The sequence below is a fragment of the Ambystoma mexicanum genome, chromosome 1p, assembly GCF_040938575.1.
Source record: "Ambystoma mexicanum isolate Mex_15411 chromosome 1p, UKY_AmexF1_1, whole genome shotgun sequence".
NCBI lineage: Eukaryota > Metazoa > Chordata > Amphibia > Caudata > Ambystomatidae > Ambystoma > Ambystoma mexicanum.
Genome location: NC_090921.1, coordinates 359,173,578 through 359,194,688, shown reverse-complemented (window position 1 = coordinate 359,194,688; position 21,111 = coordinate 359,173,578). Strand labels below are relative to the sequence as shown.

General features: G+C 46.9%; 1 protein-coding gene across 1 annotated transcript in view; it reads right to left on the bottom strand.

Annotated features, from left to right (window-relative positions):
- LOC138570157 (occludin-like) overlaps nt 1-21,111 on the bottom strand; it is a 349,343-nt gene that overhangs the window by 303,857 nt on the left and 24,375 nt on the right. Inside the window, exon 2 of the mRNA XM_069648824.1 lies at nt 10,519-11,317. Within this exon, the coding sequence (XP_069504925.1) occupies nt 10,519-11,247 (729 nt within the window). The 5' untranslated portion in view covers nt 11,248-11,317. The remainder of the gene's footprint in view (nt 1-10,518; nt 11,318-21,111) is intronic.

The window sequence follows — 21,111 nt, the reverse complement described above, 5'->3', positions numbered from 1 at the left end:
TGTGGCTCGAGCTGGCCTGTGTCAACACTTGGACTCTGGCCTGACTCTCATCTCGGGTCAATGCCTGCCCAAAGCAGGGGCTGACCATTAGCCCCCTTTTCTCAGCCTCCAGCCCCTCGCACCCCTTTTCTTGGCCCCCAGCCCCTTTGCACCCCTTTTCTCAGCCCCAGCCCCCTTACACCCATTTTCTCACCCTCAAGCCCCTTTGCACACCTTGTCTCAGCTCCCAGCCCCCTCTAACCCCTTTTCTCATCCCCAGCCCCCTTAAACCTCTTTTCTAATCACCAGACCCTTTGCACACCTTTTCTCAGCTCCCAGCCCCTTCAAACCCCTTTTCTCAGCTCCCAGCCCCCTCACACTGCTTTTCTCAGCTCCCAGCCCCACCCCACCCCTTTTCTTGGCCACAACCCAATCACACCTCTTTTCTCAGCTCCAGGGCCCTTGCACCCCCTTTCTCATCCCCAGCCACTTGCAGCCCTCTTCTCAGCCTCCAGCCCCCCAGGCTAATAGCACCACTTTTCTTGGCCTCCTCAGACCCATTTTCTTGGCCCTCAGCCCCACGTACCCCACTTCTGAACCCCAGCCTCCTGCCACCTCTTTCATCGGGCCCCAGCCCCTTCGCACCCCTCAGCATCTTTACGCCCCTTTGCACCCCTTTTCTCAGCCGCAGCCCACTGTCACCCCTTTTCTCTGCCTCCATCCCCATCAAACCCCTTGTCTCAGCTCCCAGCCCCTCCCACCTTTTTTCTCATCTCCAAGCCTCCTCACACTCCTTTTCTCGGCCCACAGCGCCCTTGCACTCCTTGCACTCCTTTTCTCAGCCCACTCATACCCCTTTTCTAAGCCCCCATCCCCTTGCACCTCTTTTCTCAACTCCCAGCTGCCGCACACCCTTTTTCTTTGCCCCAGTCATCTTGTACCGCTTTTCTCGGGCTCGCCCCTCCCATCACTTTTTCCAGGCCCAGCCCCCTTGCACACCTTTTCTTAGATGCTTGCAACCCTCACACCTCTTTGCTGCACCCCAGCTTATTTTCTATGCCTCCAAATGTGATGAGGCATGTTTACAACTTACTGCACCGTTTAAAGTGACCCCCAACAGACCTCAACGGAGCCTCACTCACCCGCTACAGAGTTCAATGGAGTTTCTGTCCGTGTGATGAATACATTCAGTTAAAACCTAACTTCAGAAGGCCAGGTTCGCCCATTTGGTGGGGTTTTGGTTCAGCTATATGCATTTCTTGTAACTGTGTAAGGGAAAGTAACTGTAGACGCCAGCGGCAGGGTCATAAGGTAGCGCTGCCTGGCAACGCAGCAGAGCTGATGCAGCTGTGAGAGAAGCTGGACCTCAGCAGCGAGGCCAGCCAATCACCTCACGCAGGGCTTGCACAAGTCTGGGAACGCTGAATGCTTTAAAAGGTTTGTGAAAGACTGTGTAATTATATAACACTTCACATCCAGGGCTTTAAGTGGGCCGGGGATACCCAGGGCCATGCCTCCGCCGTCTCCAGAAAGGGCTCCCAAGCCAGGGCCCTGCCTGTGTAGCCAAAGCACCAAAGTACTGACACCTGCAGATAGCCTGTGTAACCGTTGCTTTGGCTACAGAGGCTGCCTGATGAGAAAGAGGAGGAGGGTTGTAGGGCTGCACAGTTAAAGGGCTTTCATGCTGTGTGATGACTCTTTAGTGAGAAACGATAGGAGAGCCTGGCCCTCCTCCTGGAGTCATCACGCAGCAGACAGACCTTTCTTTCCCTCATGGAGCGAACGGCTTTTAACCACGGGGCTCCTTGAATGAAAGGGCTGCTTATAGCGTCTCAGAGCTGGGGCGCACTGGTGTAACACCTTTGGTGCGCCCAGTCCCTCCTTCTGTTTAATAGAAGGGGCTGGGCGCAGCAAAGGTAATAATGACAGGGCACCCCAGCTTCTCTGCTTTCACCAGCCCCCGACCCCCTTAGGGGAGGGCCTACTTAGGCCACGGCTATAATGAGAGCCCCCAGGTCCCTCTATTTAGCATCCCACGTAAAGCATTATCAGCACATCCATACAGATATTTACAATTGCATCCTGTCGTTTTAAAAAATTCTACACATTTCTGCAAACCTTTATAAACATATACACGGATAAACACCTACACTCATTTTCTAAACTAATGCGGCAGTCGTTTAGGAATTCTTCACATTATGGTGGCCATTTACCCCAGTCACCCTGGGCTAGGAAAGTGCCATTTTTACCAGTTTATTGTAGCGCAGCCATCGCCACCAATTTTAATCTTAGTTGGTGACTTATAAATCACAAATCAATACATGATTTTATTTAAAAGAAAAGAATCCTGACGACCATATAGTAGACATAGTATAAAACCAGGTTAGCAATGTACATGGAAAAGGGAGAGGGAACTTATAAAGAGGGAACGTGTGAAGGGAGGCAAGCTCAGTGGAAACAAGACCACGCAGAGCAACACAGGTTCGAATCCCGCATCCATGCTTAAAATCGACCTCTGGTATTAAGCGAGTTATAAATACCTGCACTTGCACGATCCGAATGTACACGGCCTAGTAGGCGCCTTCCTCCCTCCCCCTTGCTTTGTTGCGCCTTGAGACACACATGTGTAGAGGCCATTACAAATGAACAATCAAATAAAAAAGGTCCAAACTTAAGGGTGTTTCTAGGAGGGTTCAAAATTGGTGGGAACGTTTTAGCTCCGACTTAGCCTAGAAGAAGCCAGTTAGCGTGACACCAACAACTAACAAGAGTTACTTTTGAATCCATTGCCAGCTGGTACCATACAAGCATACACTAATTGTGTGTTTGGTAAGGTGTGCAATGAAACCTGGAAACAAGTTGATAAGATATTTAAATCATAATTGGTTATATATAGTTGACAAAACGTTATAGTGTGTATCTAATGTGGAACTGAGATTTGCTGACCACTTTGCACTGATACCCGAATCACCAGAGGTAGCTCTTGCTTACTGGGTGATGCCAAATGCCACAATACCTAGAAACCCTTGCTTGGTTCTGTATAGAGGCTGTATACTAGACCAAGAGAAGTGCAACTCGGTCGTTTCTCCACCAGGAATCATGATCGAGGAGGAAATGGATGGTAGTCTCATGAGAGGCAACCACAGCTACAACGTGGCTCGCCTTAGCGTGCTTTCATGGACTTACTTGGACGGACCATGAGCTGTAGACATGCTAACCTTATTTCCAAATACAAGAATGGCAGGAGAGCGTGACAGCCTATGCCTTAGCACTCATGGGACTCCATGATGGGAAGGTAACCTCCCTCAAACCCTGATGTCTTGTGTCCTCCAAGAAGCCCTCCCTTCCTTGGGATAAGCAGGGATGCACACTTGGAACTGGCACCACTACCCTCTACCTGGAACTCGTGTTAGCCCTTGTGTGCCCCATAAGTAAACGTGGCGCCAGTGCTTAATTTGTGGGGGTATTTTGCCAGGGCTCAACCCTGGTACTTATTTTTGATCTCTGCCACTTATTGTCTCAGACTGACTTTAATTATAAAGAGGTGATAGTCAGTGCATCCATCAACCATAATGAGCAGGTGCAAGCTGTAGTGTAACCCCAAATATGTCGACACTGTGGGGAGCATCTATGGGGGGTGCCCGCAGTGGTGCCCACCCACAGTGTCACAGGAGTGTTCGAACATATTTGGACCATGGCACTTATTTTTATGTATGCAAATTAAGCATTGCGTGGCACCCTTTTAAAAACACAAGAGGATGGACTCTTAGACACACGGCCACTGGCCCCAGAAGAATGAGGCCGAATTGAGGGTCTTCCTTTCGTGCTCGCAAAAGGTGCATCGTTGGCAGCTGTGCCACAGGATGGAGAACACAGATTAGTTTATATCAGAACACCCTAGTATTTACTTTCAGTGCCTGTGGATGTTTCTGATAAAACATCAGGCGATTACTGGGTGAACAGATGGGCATACAATGGAGCAGCTGCAAGAATCAAGAACAGATACATGACGAATAGAGAGTGCATTGTGTCAATGTGACAATGCATGGACAGTAAGACTCCTATTCTCATGAAGGATATTTTGTAGGTCTGTGTCTAACTAGCTCTGCTTTTGCACTGGCTTAGCTCAGCGAGTGACAATTGCAGGGAATACTGATTGGCTGGAAGGGGGTGCTTCAGACAAATGCAAAGTGCATACTTAAATGTTGAATAACGTGCATTTTGCAGCCTGTTTTTCACTAAACACCTGTTTTGCATATGAGGTGCTGTGCAGCCCGAGGGCAAGTTTAATAACGTGCTGGCGTGTTCGCACAGTGGGAGTGAGTCCCTGCCAGCTACTGCGGATGGTCCCTGCCCTCACGCCCCTGACTACAGAACTAGACCCTGGCATTTGTCCTTCTCCAGTGTGGGGTGCTTTTAAAGGCCATGAACAGAAGTCTCTTTCACATGTACAGCAGGACTTAAAACATTGAAACAAAAATGGCTTGGCATTTGTTTTTGTTTTTCAAGTAAAATTAAAGAGCCATGTGGAAAGCAGCAATACCTGTCATTACCAAAGGAAAAGCAGCATTTTAATTTACAAAAGAAGAGGAATCAAAGATCTTGACTTCATGGAAAAATGTCAGCCCAAGGTAGACCCTTTTGCTGGCTGTGGGCAAAACCTCACAAGGAAATCTCCCACCCCCAGCCTGGATGTCACATCTCCCATTTATGACCAACCACAATAAAGTGTCCTGCTAAAGGTGTTGAAATTTCAGTGTTCTCCAGGCCTGCGGGCTCTGAAAGCATCGACTGCCAGAAAAGTTCCTCTTGGCTGGCACACGACTAATAGGTGTGATATGGGGGAAGCAACTTCAAAGAGCAAAAACTCATGCTGATCCAGTGAAAACAAATGGCCGGAAGGCCAGAGGAGGGCCATTTGTCCGACAAGAAGATTCACAATTAATTTAAAAGGACTATTATCATTTAGGCATTTTTCTCAGCCATCATAAGCAGATGGATTTCATTTATGTACACATTTTTAAGTAATTTGCAGGCGATTTTGGGGATATAAAAATTAATCTACCTGCGACTCAAGGAACTGTAATAGCCAGTTAAACTAGGTCTCTGGCTGTTCTGACCATGTTCCAAATGTGAGAGTTGGTGAGCGAGTTGAATATGAAATTAGGGATATGCTTAATAACGTACACATTCATAACTGTTGTGCTTTTTATGAAAATGGCCGAAAGCTGCCACATGGCCGTGCGACATGGTACAGACTTGGTGATCAGATTATCTAGTTCTCCATGATTAGCTGAATCAGAACATATGTGTATTAAGGCAGTTCCTAGTAAAATTATGAAGTTGTGATAAACAACTTTTTTTTTGCAAAAAAGTTTCGATTACAAGTGGGAATTGCCATATGTTGCTTCAGACCCTTAAACCAATCCTGATTTGGAGGCTGGGTTTTGGAGGAGTTGTCTAAGCGGTTGACACAATCTATCTATGCCAGTAATTGTCACTGCAAATCACTTTCATGAAGCTGCGGCTGCAATCTATTCATACCAATATGTTTACTGTAAATTACAGTGACCAAACTGGCATAGATTAATAGTAGCTGCAGCTTCAAACACGTGATTTACAGTGACCGTTTCTGTCATATATAGATTTTGGCTACAGCATCATACACAGGATTTTACAGTGACCAAACTGGCATAGGTTAATAGTAGCTGCCGCTTCAAACACGTGATTTAAAGTGACGGTTTCTGTCATATATAGATTTTGGCTACAGCATCATACAAGGGATTTTACAGTGACCAAACTGGCATAGATTAATAGTAGCTGCAGCTTCGAACACGTGATTTACAGTGACCATTTCTGTCATATATAGATTTTGGCTACAGCATCATACAAGGGATTTTACAGTGACGATTACTGGCATAGATATATTGTGGCTGTGGTTTCATGAAAATGATTTGTAGTGACCGTACTTGCATAGATATTTACAGTGGAAAGGCTGGCATATGTCACGGGGCAGCAGCGTGAAAGTGACTTTCAATGCAATGCTTGCAGGTGTTGTGGACACAGTTAAAGTGAAAATGTTGTGTAATACTCCTGTGTACTGTTGGTGACATGGCATTTAATGGATGTTTTCATGTGTTACCCTAGAGAACTGAGTGGATTTTTACCACATTTTTCTCAAATATTGTGCTGCAAAATGCTCCTTTTCAACTCATTATTAAAAAAGGTTCTCTCGGTGAGAACCCGCAACCACCGAATCTCCTTCCCTTATGTAGGGCTCCCTCACTGCACTCGGTTGTGATTATGCTATGTGGATGATGTTAAAGACCCTCCATGAAAAATATTCACCTGCTACTACTGACAATGCCAATACCGTCGCATGGGCCATCAGGCTCCTGGCAGCAAAAGCTGCCTCCTCTTGCTGCCCGCTACCTCTGCAATGCATGAGAGTCACGTACAATGCAAGCTCTGAATTCCTCGTCTTTTGCACTGTCACGCTGGTGATTTGCATTCCCACCAGAATCAGTGCTTAATGACTTTACAACCCCACTCCTGCAGCCGCGTGGTTTCAGCACCCTGGCAACAGCCTGTCATGCAATGTGTCATTGCTCTTACAAACGAGCTACAATCAAACAGGAAGCAACCTTTCTTTCAGCCATACACAAATCACGTTTGCGACATTATTTTGCCTTCACAACTTACTCTGTATTTTCAATAGTGATTTCCCAGAGCACCCTGCTGCCTCTCCCGCAAAAAAAGCTGAACCCTACAATTGGAAATCCAAGCTTTTCCTTTGATAGGACTATTCTCACAACCACGCCCGCGCTGTGGCCTGGCAGGCTTTGATTCCTACAAGTTCGACGCGGATTAACAATTGCAGTTTATTTTGTTAACCTTTCCACTTTTTTTTTTATCTCTGGAGCAGATGTGTGGGACGGCGTCCAGAGGGTTGGTGTGCATAACGTGAAGGCCCCTTTTTCAAGTTCAGCATTTCAGATAATGATCATTTCCCATCAACCTCTGCGATCCCCAATCCCCCCCCCCACACACACACACACACACACACACACACACTGATCACCATATTCCCTCTCTCTCTCTCTCTCCCTCACTCCCTCTCTCTCTCACACACACACTGATCACCACATACTCTCTATCTCTCTCTCCCTCACTCCCTCCCTCCCTCTCTCACACACACACACACTGATCACCACATACTCTCTATCTCTCTCACACACACATACACCACACACACACACACGCACACACTGATCACCACATACTCTCTCTCTCTCTCTCTCTCTCTCACACACACACACACACACCACACACACACGCACACACTGATCACCACATACTCTCTATCTCTCTCACACACACATACACCACACACACACACACACACGCACACACTGATCACCACATACTCTCTCTCTATCTCTCTGACACACACACACGCACACCACACACACACACACACACACACACTGATCACCACAGTCCCTCTCTCTCTCTCTCCCTCACTCTCTCTCTCTCTCTCTCTCTCTCTCTCTCTCTCACACACACACACTGATCACCACATACTCTCTATCTCTCTCTCTCTCACACACACACACTGATCACCACATACTCTCTATCTCTCTCTCTCTCTCACACACACACACACCACACACACACACGCACACACTGATCACCACATACTCTCTATCTCTCTCTCTCTCTCTCTCACACACACACACACACCACACACACACGCACACACTGATCACCACATACTCTCTCTCTATCTCTCTCTCTCAGACACACACCACACACACACACACACACACTGATCACCACATACTCTCTCTCTATCTCTCTCTCTCACACACACACCACACACACACACTGATCACCACATACTCTCTATCTCTCTCTCTCTCTCTCTCTCTCTCTCACACACACACACACACCACACACACGCACACACTGATCACCACATACTCTCTATCTCTCTCTCACACACACACCACACACACACACACACACTGATCACCACATACTCTCTCTCTATCTCTCTCTCTCACACACACACCACACACACACACTGATCACCACATACTCTCTATCTCTCTCTCTCTCTCTCACACACACACACACACACACACACACACACACACACACACACACACACACACACACACACACACACACACTGATCACCACATACTCTCTCTCTCTCTCTCTCTCTCTCTCTCTCTCACACACACACACACACACACACACAAAGCACGAACACAGGCCCACGTTTGACTCTTTGTAGTTGCCTTGAGAGTGACAGCACACATCTGGGGGATGCTTGCACTGCTGCTGGCCGTGTTGCACCTTTTTTGGCGAGAATTCAAAGCATGCATTGCCGGTGCCTGTGGTGTGCCTATTTGGAGTGTTTGGAGTGCAAGGGAGGTTTCCACTGCAGATTCTGCACACATTCTGTATGTGACGGGAATGTGCATGCTGCTGCCTGAGTGCTGTACTTGTCTGTGTTTGAGGGAAAGGCTCTAATCCTGCTAGCTTTTGCCGATACCTTACGTAGCGCGCCTGCTCTGTCAATGAGGGAAGCCTAACTTGATGTTGCCCATGCAGTGCTTCTTGTGTGTGCTTGGGAGCGAGAGGGATGTTGTAGTAATGATTTCTCGTGTGTAAGGCAATTATGCATGCTGTTGCTGTCAGTGATGTACTGTGATGTACTGTGTGGTGGGAGCATGCACTGCTGCCGACTATTTCCCTACATGTTCTGTCTGAATGTAAAGGGAAGCCTGCACTGCTCTTGCCTGTACTGTGCATGCTCATTGTGTGAGAGGAAAGCGTGCAATGTTGTTCCCCACACAGCACCTGTTGTGTGAGTTTGTGTGTGTGTTTAAGGGGTGAGGCGGGGTCTTTCTATATGGAGGTCTGTGGTGTACCTGTATGTGTGTGGGAAATGAGCACACGTCTGCTGCCTGCGCTGTGCTTCTTTTGAATGATGGGGGAAGTTTGCAATGCTTCTGTCTTTGCAGTACATGTTGTGCATGGTGCAGAAGCTTACTCTGTAATGTTGCCCGTACTGCACTTGTTTGGTCTGGGACTTAACCCCCCCACCCCCCCCCCACTGCTGATGCTGTACCTCTTGGCTGTGCCGTACCTTTACTCTGTATAGAGGAAGTGTGCACTGCTCCTGCCTGTGTTGTATCTGACTTATGCATGCTGTGCATTCTCTATTTTCAAGGACACCTTATATATCGGATTTCTGCCTGTCCTGTGCATCTAAGCAACCCTTCTACTGCTAATGCCTGCACTGTACATGTGTGTTAGAGCGAAGCTTGCACCGGTGCTGCAGAAGCTGCACTTGCACTGTGTTTGTAAGGGAAACTTACACACGGTTGCCCACTGTGGGGGCAGCGTGGGAGAGGGGGGGGGAGTTCAGTGTGCGCGAGTGTGTATCTGCATCTTACAATGCTGTTGCCGGTGCTGTCCCACATTCTGTGTGTGGGAGCATCCTCTCATAGCCCTCTTTCTCTCTTACACAAGCTCACGCTTTACAAACCCACCAGAAACCTGAGATCAGGCACCACACTCCCCCTCGTCATCCCCACTTCAAATCGACCAGAATGGTCAGAACCTCCTTTTCCGTCCTAGCACCCACAATATGGACCACGATTCCCCTTAGCATCCACCGCTCAGAGGATCACCTGCCCCTGCGGAAGACCTGGCTTTTCACCGCTGCACCCAGGTGAACCCATTCCGCCCATCTGGCTTTCTCAGCCCTCCACCATATGGGTTGGGGCAATAATGAGTCATTCAAAGAATGTACTAAACGATGGAGAAGAAATTACCCCAGCAGTCCGCTGGACATGACCGGCGCCAAAGAAACAAGAAACCAACCAGGATTCAAGGGTACGTACCACACTCCACGTCAATTAGAAAATAGCCACAGGCACAGCCACCTACCCGCATGCATCTACAATCATATGCTACCTAATGACACATTGCACAACACTTCTGCCACTGGAATGCAGCTAAGTCCCCCGAAAGAAATTAGCTCTAGCTGGATACATAATCAGTCGTCTGTACTCGCATACACTCCCGACTACCACACAACACCCATCCACAAGCCAGCTCGACATGGGTCGTTGCAGGGACATGGCCACCCTACCAATCTTGGGACTGGCTAAATGAACACCCGCATTGTAAACTCCTCTGACAATCCTCCCATACCACAGACTTCCGTCCCTTGAGGGTGTTCACCCACAGCACTTTGAGGCCATACCAATGGGAATAGGCGCTATACAAATGCCATGTCACATTACAATACATTACATTACACTAATTTTCACTTTACAGTTCCACTCTTTGAATGTAAACCCTTCATTAGTGCAGAGAGCAGTTTAGACAGATTGATGCCTAAACATGTATAAATGTCTAATTGTATATGGCTAGTTGACAAAAGTCATAGGCATGTACCAGACCCCTTAACTACCCTGGTTTGCACCAACATAAATGTAAAATAAAGATGCGGATTACCTCCTGTGGATCCACTACGCAGTAGTGGTACAGGTACTGGTTCATCATCCCGACTCCGCCCACGGATGAGTAGATCTGGTTGCACATCATCATCATTTGGCTGTAGTAGAGACTGCCGGTGCTCTGGGCTCGGGGATTCACCCCTACGATGTACACAATGGAAGCGATTGCTTCCAGGAAGGCGAAGATGGCGCTGATGATGATCACAATCAGGTAGAACTTCCTTGACCGGGACCCGTTGGACTTGGTGACGCTCATGACGAAGAGGGCCAGCATGCCCACGAAGCACAAGACTGCCATGGCCATCATGAATCCGCTGGCTGCTTGAGGGTTGGTCATGCCACTGTAGCCGTAACCGCCCATCCCCCCCATGGAGCTGCCATAGTAGCCCCCACCCCCACCATAGTACCCGCCGCCACCATAGTAGCCGCCCATGGACCCCATGCCCATTCCCATCATCCCATTGTTGTACTCCCAGGCCAGAGTGGATGCCACACAGGCAAAGATTGCTATGCAGAGCAGCACCACAACACCCTGCAGTATCCGGACGATGCCAGGTGGCGACTTCCACTTGTAAAACTCCTGGGGTACGTCGTCTACGTAGTAGGACCCCGGCCCTGGTGAGTGGACGTTGTAAGGGTCGCCGGGGGGAATGTAGCTCACAGACTGCACGTAGCCACTCGGTGGACTATATGTGGGGGGACTGTCATACCGTCTCTTCTCGTACATGTTGCTCTGCTGGTGTCGGACTCCAGGAACGGATGTGGATCAGATTCTGGGCTTCAACAGGAGCCTGTGTCTGAAAAGAGAAAACACATCATTCTTTGTGAGAGAAAATCAAGCATATGTGCACACCACAGAGAGTTTCGTTAGTCTGTGGACACAAATGCACTTGTTATCACATATAGGTGAGGATTATATCGTATACAGAAATGCAACGGCAGACATACACCACAGATATTTACCATGTGCGCTAAAAAAGGCACACAGCATGGTCCTAGGGCAATTACTATTTCATGGTTCAATAAAGGTAATGTGGTCAGGTCTTCCTTTACCAGTATGCACAATATGTACTTATGGAAGGATGGTGGCACACCAGCAACTTCCATGCAATTCTTTCTATATAATTGATATATGGTGTCATAGATGTGTCTTGCTAACTGTGTTCACCAATACTTACGATTTTCTAGAGAATAAAGAACAGGAGAGAACAGTCAAGGCTGGACGGATAAGTAAATTAAATATGACATGGGGGAAAAATCAGAACATAACCAATAGCATTTGCCATAAAAGAGTGTTTGATACCGTAAGCCTGATGCAGACCAACACCAAGCTTAGGCCGAAACATGCCAACCATCGATATCACTTGTCAGTGAAAATGCGTGATTTGGAATTGTGTTTAGGATTTCTTATGTATTAGTGACCAGTGTTTCCCAGCGACTGCGCACAGCATATTTTATATCTTGTTTTCAGTATTTTCATCACTACTCTGGTGCAATTTTCTGTTCATGTTTTCAACTTGGGATGTTTAATTCTTCAGCTCAGAACTATGCAGCCCTACACATCTCTGTAGATAGAGAACCGAGGGAAGTTGCTCTATTTCAACTTGACTATACAGGGCCCCGCTGCCCTCGAGTCGTGAATAGCGCTATAGATTCTTGTCAGTTACATTAATAATGAAATGACTTCTTGCGGCTTCTTTTTTTAGTGTATGAAAAGGCCCTGCCACCGCCTGCGCTGCCAGTTCTATGCCGCAGGCAGCAACAGAGGACCACATTCATAGGGAGGCTGCCAGGGGACACACAGTGCGTATAATACACATTGCGCACTATGAAGAGACAATCCCTCCTTCAGGAGAACAACACTGGCATCTGCATGTGTTGTTCCTCTTACAAGTGTTTAAGTATATCAGTGCTCAGTGCTTCATAAGGGCTAGATTTGAGACTCAATGGATCCCAAGACCTTTCCTCAAGCACAGGCCCAGAATATGCCCAAAATATCACCTTCTGCTATCACCCCTAGTATCACCAATGGACCGCCAGGACCCTCTGCCTGGTAAACATACTAAGCCAGGGCTCTAGCAGGGCCACTCTGCCAGTTATCTGCTCCGCCCTCCTCTTTCTACCTTACACTACGCACGAGCTGAGGCCATGCTAGTACCCCTCCCCTGCTCACGCCACCTCCAGCATAACTCTGCACCACTTCTACCACACAGGCCACACAAATCCCCCCAATGCCTGAATCCCATGATCGCCCAGCAAACATCGTTGGTAGTGACTCTCGCAGGATGCTAACGCCTAGGTCTCCCCTTTGGACACAAATACGCTAAGCGTCATCGCCAGGAACAACCTGCGAATGTCACGGCATGCAGAAAGCAAGTTATTGAGCGCTGCACTCATCAAGACTTCAGTATCCAAACCGTGCTACTGCTGCCCCCTTTCCTCCCGCTAGCCATCTCCTTCCATTCCCCTGTAGGCGGTCGGGATCATATAGCGCTTACTGTAAGTGGTAGTGTTCAGTGTGCTAACTGCTAAGTGTATGATCTTGGACGTAAGTAGCTACAAGCTGCAAAGGAGTCTAGCCATCCAGCAAAGGGAACTTGGGTCCAATATGGCAGATAGCAGTCTCTACGCTGTGACTGTGATCTCCCTCATCAGATATCCGGAGGATAGCTCGGCAACTTGCTTTGCTTGGAAGCAAGATGACACGAAGCAGCACAGGTTCGATCCTCGGGTCGCGCTTCGAAACCTCTGGGTATTTAACAGCATTATAAATACGAAACTAACACAAAAAAACAAATACATAACTAAAATACAAACAGCTCTTGAGGCCCGCGTGAGTGCTCTAAAATGTATCGCCCAGGGCTTTCTCCACATCAAACTACCCCACCCCATTCGGGCTGTGTAAGTGCTTTAAAACGAATCGCCCAGGGCTTTCTACACATCAATCTACCCCACCCCATTTACTTTCTTATTTTTTGTTGTTGAAATGTGCATAGTGTCAATATATACAAAACAACTTACTTCTTGGAGTGGAGGGGTATGGGAGAATGGCAGAGGTGCGAGGTACAAAGAGGGATTGGGGTGGTGGCATTCTCGGTGCTACTTTTAGCATCAGTGCTTTGATTGAAATCACAGGTTTATTTCAGTTGAGGCCCATCCTTGAGACTTTGGTCAAAGTCATTACTTGTTAGTAAACGTTTTGAACCAGGGGTTTCCAGTTTCGGTTATTTCCTGGATCTTTTAGGGTTAGACTTTTCCAAAGCCGTGGACACTGGCAGGACTAGAACTTGTATCGGTTCTTGCTTTCTTTTGGGTGTGTGACCTAGAGATTCTTTGCTATAGACCAGGTAGCCAACATGTCTCCCTCCAGAGGTTTTGACCTGCAGCTTTTATGATCGCCCACCACTGACTATGGTGCCTGGCCTTTATGAGAGTTACAGAATTGAGAAAAGGGACTAAGGCTACCCCACTTTGCGGACACTGGCCGTGAAAGGATCCAGCACACTAATTACAGATCACTACTGGTGGTCTGTATACTAGAGAGCACCCAGGCTGCTCGTGGCATATATACACATTTTATTTATATCATGAACTTTCAAAAACAAACAGTTTAGCCTAACAAAACATAGCTAAAATTCACATAACCTTTTTCTTATCCTTGAGGTCTTACAAATTGACTTCATACCGACATTTGTACATTCAGTTACTTTGTAATGTGAGTTAGTACATATTGGTGACTGAGAATGTGGTCAGAGTGACCTATCATCTTATTTCGTCGACACTAATTGGTGTTTCTGGCACAGAATGGGTTGCTGGTGTTCTGGTGCCATCTTCAGGACAGTTCTAGAGGGCTTGGTGTCACCGCTTATTCACTGATGTGGGCCATCTAAAAGTAAAAAACGAGTAATTAAAAACAAGGGGTGTCTCTACAGGGACTGAATGTGCCTGATAGGGTGCTGGGTTGTATCCTACCTGAGCCAGCAGTTTGCAGTGTCCCAGGTATGGCGAATTCGCAAAAGGGCTCTTGCTGCGAGCGCCTTCTCTGCGCTTGGTATAATTCGATCTTGACTTAGTTAGATCCGGGCTCTAGTTAAATAACTGTGGAGAAGATTGTAATTGTCTAATTAGATGTTGAGTTAACTAACTCTAAACAAGGTACTGATTAACTAATGGGCTGGCAGGGGCACAATGTGTCCTGTCACTACCACACTTGCTAACTGTAGTGATACTCAGCCCTCACATGCTGTTGGGCAGGTGCAATATTTTCTACTGTATTATTCAGTGCACTCAGTGTGAGTGGTCAAGTGAGACAAAATCTGCTCATCTCAAAATCTCATCTTGCCTTGTGATGGGGGAAGAATCAAGGCTCCGTGCTCTCTATAAGTGAGGGGGGGGCCGTGCTGGACGGTGGTGACCCGGGACCTCTGGGTGTCAAAAGAGTATCGTGTCTATTGTGGGAGAGTGTGATAGCTAGCATGCTCTCTGATAGTGGGAAAGGAGCGGCGAGCTGTGCAGGGTGGGCTACAGCGTTTGTCTCTAGCTTACCTCATTGCTGCGCGTAGCTACAGATCGCCGTAGGGATGGCAGTGTCTGTAGCTACGCGCCAGCTTGTAGGCTTGTTAAAGCTAGCTTGGCGCGTGAATGCGCGCCCTGGGCTCAGGGGCGCCTGTGCGAAAGAGCAGTGTCTCTTTCCTACAACTTGGAGTTTGTGTCTCTGCCTGGAGCATGTGCATACTGAAGACAAGTATTGCACTATGCCCTTAATGGATCGCACTCGAACCTCTCGTCTTTATGTTGCTGAACTCGACGAGGCGTACAATGTGACAAATTACCATAATATATGCGGTCGCTGGTATTGACGCAGGCTTATATCTCCTTGTTTCTCTATTAGTGCCGAATTATACCAAGCGCACAGAAGGCGCTCGCAGCAAGAGGCCTTTTGCGGCTTTGCCATACCTGGGACACTGCAAACTGCTGGCTCAGGTAGGATACAACCCAGCACCCTATCAGGCACCTCCAGTCCCTGTAGAGACACCCCTTGTTTTTAATTACTCGTTTTTTACCTTTAGATGGCCCACATCAGTGAATAAGCGGTGACACCAAGCCCACTAGAACTGTCCTGAAGACGGCACCAGAACACCAGCAACCCATTCTGTGCCAGAAACACCAATTAGTGTCGACGAGATAGATGTTAGGTCACTCTGACCACATTCTCAGTCACCAATATGTACTAACTCACATTATAAAGTAACTGAATGTACAAATGTCGGTATGAAGTCAATTTGTAAGCCCTCAAGGATAAGAAAAAGGTCATGTGAATTTTAGCTATGTTTTGTTAGGCTAAACTGTTTGTTTTTGAAAATTCATGATATGAATAAAATGTGTATATATGCCACGAGTAGCCTGGGTGCTCTCTAGTATACAGACCACCGGTAGTGATCTGTAATTAGTGTGCTGGATCCTTTCACGGCCAGTGTCCGCAAGGTGGGGTAGCCTTAGTCCCTTTTCTCAATTGTGTTATACCCCCTCATGACTGAGGCCCCCAAAACAAAAAAGAGGGTCGATTTACCCCTTATATTGCAAACTTTATGAGAGTTATACCGCAAAACAATATAAATTGTGACATGTTGGCTAACCCTGGCAACAATCTGCACTTTCATGAAGCTTCCTAGTTTAATTCTAGTCTATTTCCAGGTCCTTTTTAAAAACAGCGGTCTGCTCTGAGATTTCCCCCGTAGTGTCAAATCAGCTATTGTCATGCCAGTACCGAAACAATATTATTTATTTTAGATTCCTCTTTTTTGTCTAATTATTCGCTCATTTGAAGACGTAGGGTCTGACACGATCTGAGGCTCTGTGTTTGTGCCCCGGTGCAAGGCCCAAGGCTTAATCTCTCCGTCACCTTTTGCTCCCTTTCATCTGCTCGTTGATAGATTATGAAGGCCATGTAGCACTTGCCTGAGGTGCTGCTAGTTGATGGATTATGAAGGTAATCTAGCACTTGCCCGAGGTGCTGCTAGTTGATTTATTATGAAGATCAGCTAGCACTTCTCTGAGGTGCTGCTAGTTGATTGATTATGAAGGTCATCTAGCACTTGCCCAAGGTGCTGCTAGTTGATTGATTATGAAGGTAATCTAGCACTTGCCCGAGGTGCTGCTAGTTGATTGATTATGAAGGTCATTTAGCACTTGCCCGAGGTGCTGCAAATTCCTTCAAAAGGCCAATAATACAGCAAGCTGTGCCTTTGCAAAACACTGCTCGGCTTCTGTGCAAGCATGGGCTTCAATTGGCTCCTTCTTGTTCCTGCTCTGTTCTGCGCGTTTCCTATGCTTTGGTTCCCGCCAGGCTGCCTGCTCCTCTTTCACCTTTGCTGATGGTCCATGCACTCTCTGGATTTACTCACCGTCTGCCAGCCCCCGCTCTCTGGTCACCATTGCCCCCAGTGCTTCGTGGGCGGATATTCCTCATGTGCTCACGCTACATAGGTTGGCATTCTCCCCACTCCAGTTTAGTAGTTCCTCTACAAACACATCTCATTTTTATCTGAGACTTTTCTCCTAAACACTGGTTTCTGATGTTGTATGGACCACCCCTGCAGATCCTGCCACAGCGGAGTATCCACTTTACATCGGCAGGGCTGTTAAGTGCTATCCTGGGGCAATCTCTGATTCAGGGTCAACACATTAAATTGTGAATCAGGAATAACCCAAGTATTCCTCTTTACCCACTATGTAGGCTCTTCAGAAGATGTCCCCTTAGTTCTCCAGAACATCTTTTGTCCTGACTCCACTCTGCCATATCCTGACAGTACCACACACCCCACCTGTATCCTGCCCGGCCACTATGGACTGTCTGTTGTCATTCTGTTTCCTGATTACACACGGCAGTCTTCGTGGGTCAATTCCACACTCTCCCCAGTTCCCTTGGTCCGTTGTCATGGAACAATTCAAATATATGAATCATGAATGTTGATGAGAAATGTATATGTAGGTTAATCTAATGCAATGGTAAAGGGTATTTTATGGGAAGGACTGGGCTTCAATATTAGTGCTAGGTCCAATGCAGCTACTTAAAATATCAATTTTGAATTGCGTACCTGCAGGCTGAATGGAGAAAGGCAGCTTTGCAATTAACAGTTTATTTACTCACATATTTGTAATCTTCTGCACCAGAATTTTATTTTTAAAGATATGCCTTGACTGCAAAAAAAAAAGTTATAGTACACTGATAAAGTTGCTTCATGTGACTGCTGTTAGAAGAATATTTAGATTTAATATTTAGATTTAATTGTATTTGCTATAGACAGCTGTGTTTGGTATGTCATGTAGATCTAAAACTGACCTTGAGTGTCTAACACTAACCTGAATGCACAGAGCCAGCCATTATGTTAATTGGGAAAGACCGAAGCACTTATTAGTGAGGTTATGGAACTTTCCACGTATTGCGCTGAGACCAACAAACTGAAAAGGTGTAAAGAGATGTGAATTACGGGGGCGGAGAACACAGTCTGGGATTGCCTGTGTGTATTGTCTGTGTTCATACTGCAGTGTTCCTCCAGAGGTCGAGTCCCACCTCAGTTTTCCATGGAACTGTGGTATGTTGAGCCTTTACAGTAGCTATCTAAAAAATGTTCATTCACAGACAGATCCCTTGCCATCGTCATTTATGATTCGGTGAATAGCATGCCATAGGACCTCCTCTTCTGTGTGTCTCGGAGTCCACACTTGTGATTCTAAAACCATCCTCTATTTAGTTCTAGCACATCCATTTTGATACATTTCGGCACCGTTGTCCACGCTACTCTTCTCTCCCCTCTCATCTCTTGGTATTTCTGGTATGGCCCTTTTCTATTTTTAATTCATATTTCATCTCACCCTTTTTCAGTTCGAATGAGAGTTTTAGGAACCTCCCATGCATTCCTCTCTTACTTAGGATCCTATACTTGGTCCATCAAATGTGTTGGCTCTATGCTGTTCATCTATTTCATTCTTCTTATTTGATTATACATTTTCATACCATAAATATATTTCAGGAGCAATGGAGCATTGTACAGATCATAGAGCAAAACCTTGGTAGCGAGAATTTAACAAGTCATCAAGTAAACATTAATAATAATTATCACAGTGTAATATACAGATGGCAGTGTGCAGAAGATAGCCACAATCTAGATTACACCAAGGTGTTGCTGGAAGAGTCGGGTCTTCCGACCTTTCTTAAATTGAAGGACACTTGAAGCAGTCCGGATTGCCACCGGCACTGGAATTCCAGAGGACTGGAGCATAGCAAGCAGTTTTCTTGTGTTCCCCCTGCAAGCCAGTCTAGTTTCCATTTTGGTGATGGTCTTACTGCGAGAAGACTGTGTTTCACCCGATGATTGATGTTTTTAGTTTGGTTGCAAGGTGGCAGAGTTGTATTCTAGACGAGGCATGCAGTTTTGAACAAGATCCTACCCAGAATGGGTGCCAGTGTAATTTGGTGGGGGTGATGTGCTCACGTTTCCTAGAGCCAGTGATTAGCTGAGCCAAAGTGTGGTAGGCTGAATTGAGGGGAGCCAAGAGCAGCCAGGAGCCTGCGAGGAGGATGTAAACCCAATGCATACCCGAGATCACTAGGACCTGCACCACCATTCGGAAGTCTTAAGGCAGGAGCAAGGGCTTCATCCTGCGGAGTAGAGTGATCTGGTTCCAAGCTGTGTGAGCCTTTTTTGCCATATGTTGTTAAAAGGATAGAGGGCTAAAACCAATAACGATTTTGCTGAGCCAGTGAGGTGAGGGTTTAACCCATCCAAGGACATTTTATCCAGCCACCTTTGAGTGGGTTCCTGCTTGGAGAGGTGGCACAGGAGTACATATTTTGTCTTGATGTGGTTGAGCTTTAAGTAGTCACTTGTCATCCAGTTCTCCAGCATTAAATCTTTCATAGATTCACATGCTGTGAATATTCATTGTAGTTAGGCTGGGAATCCTCTGCAACATAGAGCAGTTTAAACTTAAACTGAATTTCAGTCACTTTTGTGCTCTAGTTTAGTCACTTTTGCGTCATACTGCCCACAACCAATTGGAAAGGCTCAATTAGCTCCACTCCTGGCGCACATCAACAGATGCATTACTGCATGCAGGCTTGAACTGACCTTTAGGGCAATAGGGCAAAGCCCAAACCAAAAAATGCAAAATGCTAGTGTGGGCCAGTTTTTTGGGGCAAATTAGGCCACTTTTTTGCCCAATGTGGGCCAGTTTTATGAGTTACTTCACTATGCGGCTAGTAGTTTTGCCCATTGTTGCTGAATACATATTCTTCGAATTTATAAAAAACGTCCCCTTGGGTACTATTCAAAAAGTTTGTAAAAAATTAATTTCCTTTTGTAACTGAGAGACACTTTTTCATTGGTGCCCGAGACAATGTTATGCCCCAGTCCGACCATGGCTTCATGTTCATGTTGGGAGTCCTCAAAAATCTCTCTCACTATATATCTAATAAATCGTTATAATATTATATACTTTCGACAACAAACTACCTTACTTTGACGACGGACCAAGATCCTTGTTTGCGGGAAGGGTATCACGCCCCCTGACGGCGCCTTTGCCTATGGAATCCCGTTCTCCGTCGTGACTCTTCGTTTTGGGCCTACTCATATGACTGAAACTAAGAAGAAAAGCCTCTTCAAGGCCTGCGCGCGATGTGGCCTCCAGAACATCTTTGTGGAGGTCCTCCACAGTAATTGCCTTCTACTGCCTCCACTCGCACCATATGATCAAGGATTGTCACATTTGTCAATCCTTCTCAAACAAGACCCTCAGAGATCGGCACTGTAGGTTGGTCGCATGGCTCGATGATGCCGGGGGGCCCTCTGACTCTGCTTCAGTACGGAGTCATGCCTTGCTTAGGCAGAGTAGGTCTACCCAGCGAGCCAACTCTAGTAAGAGGTCAAGATTGCACGAGGAGTTGCCAGGAGCAGGAAAAAGACACACAAAGACCCATCCATGGACATGACAAAGATGCCATCAAGGTCTTCCAGAAAATCTCAGAGACCACCCATGACATCTATGGGTGGAAGACCTTCTGCTTCTTCCTCTTCCAGAGATAAAGGAGTATCAACTCCATCAAAAAATACTTGCTCCATTGACGACCACGAAGACTTCGTCAACTACAACTATCAAGACACCCTAGTCGACGTCTACTACCCATGGAGGAAATCTCCACTGCCAACGATCACAAAGATTCCTCCATCGACAGTATCGACATCCTAGCAGTTTCGAGAGCTATGCCGATTCCACCACCGCGATTACGTATTACAGAACTCTCTGCGTTGGCAGCTCTTCCACGTCCAACCCACCCCCTGGCTGTGGGAGTTGGCCCCAAGAAGGTTCAATCCCCTATTGCGGTGATTCAGCTTGATACTCTAACTTAATTTCTAATGGTGGATTCTCTACCAGTATCCTCAGAGGATGAAGTGAAAGGGGAATTCTCGCCTTCTAGCCCTCCTCCTGACATGCCCCTGCCTAGGGTTCCACAGGGGGTGAGGCTTCCGGAGAGACCAGCACCTGACAGGGTGCTTTCCCACTTGCCCGGGTACCACCCACACCACCTTCT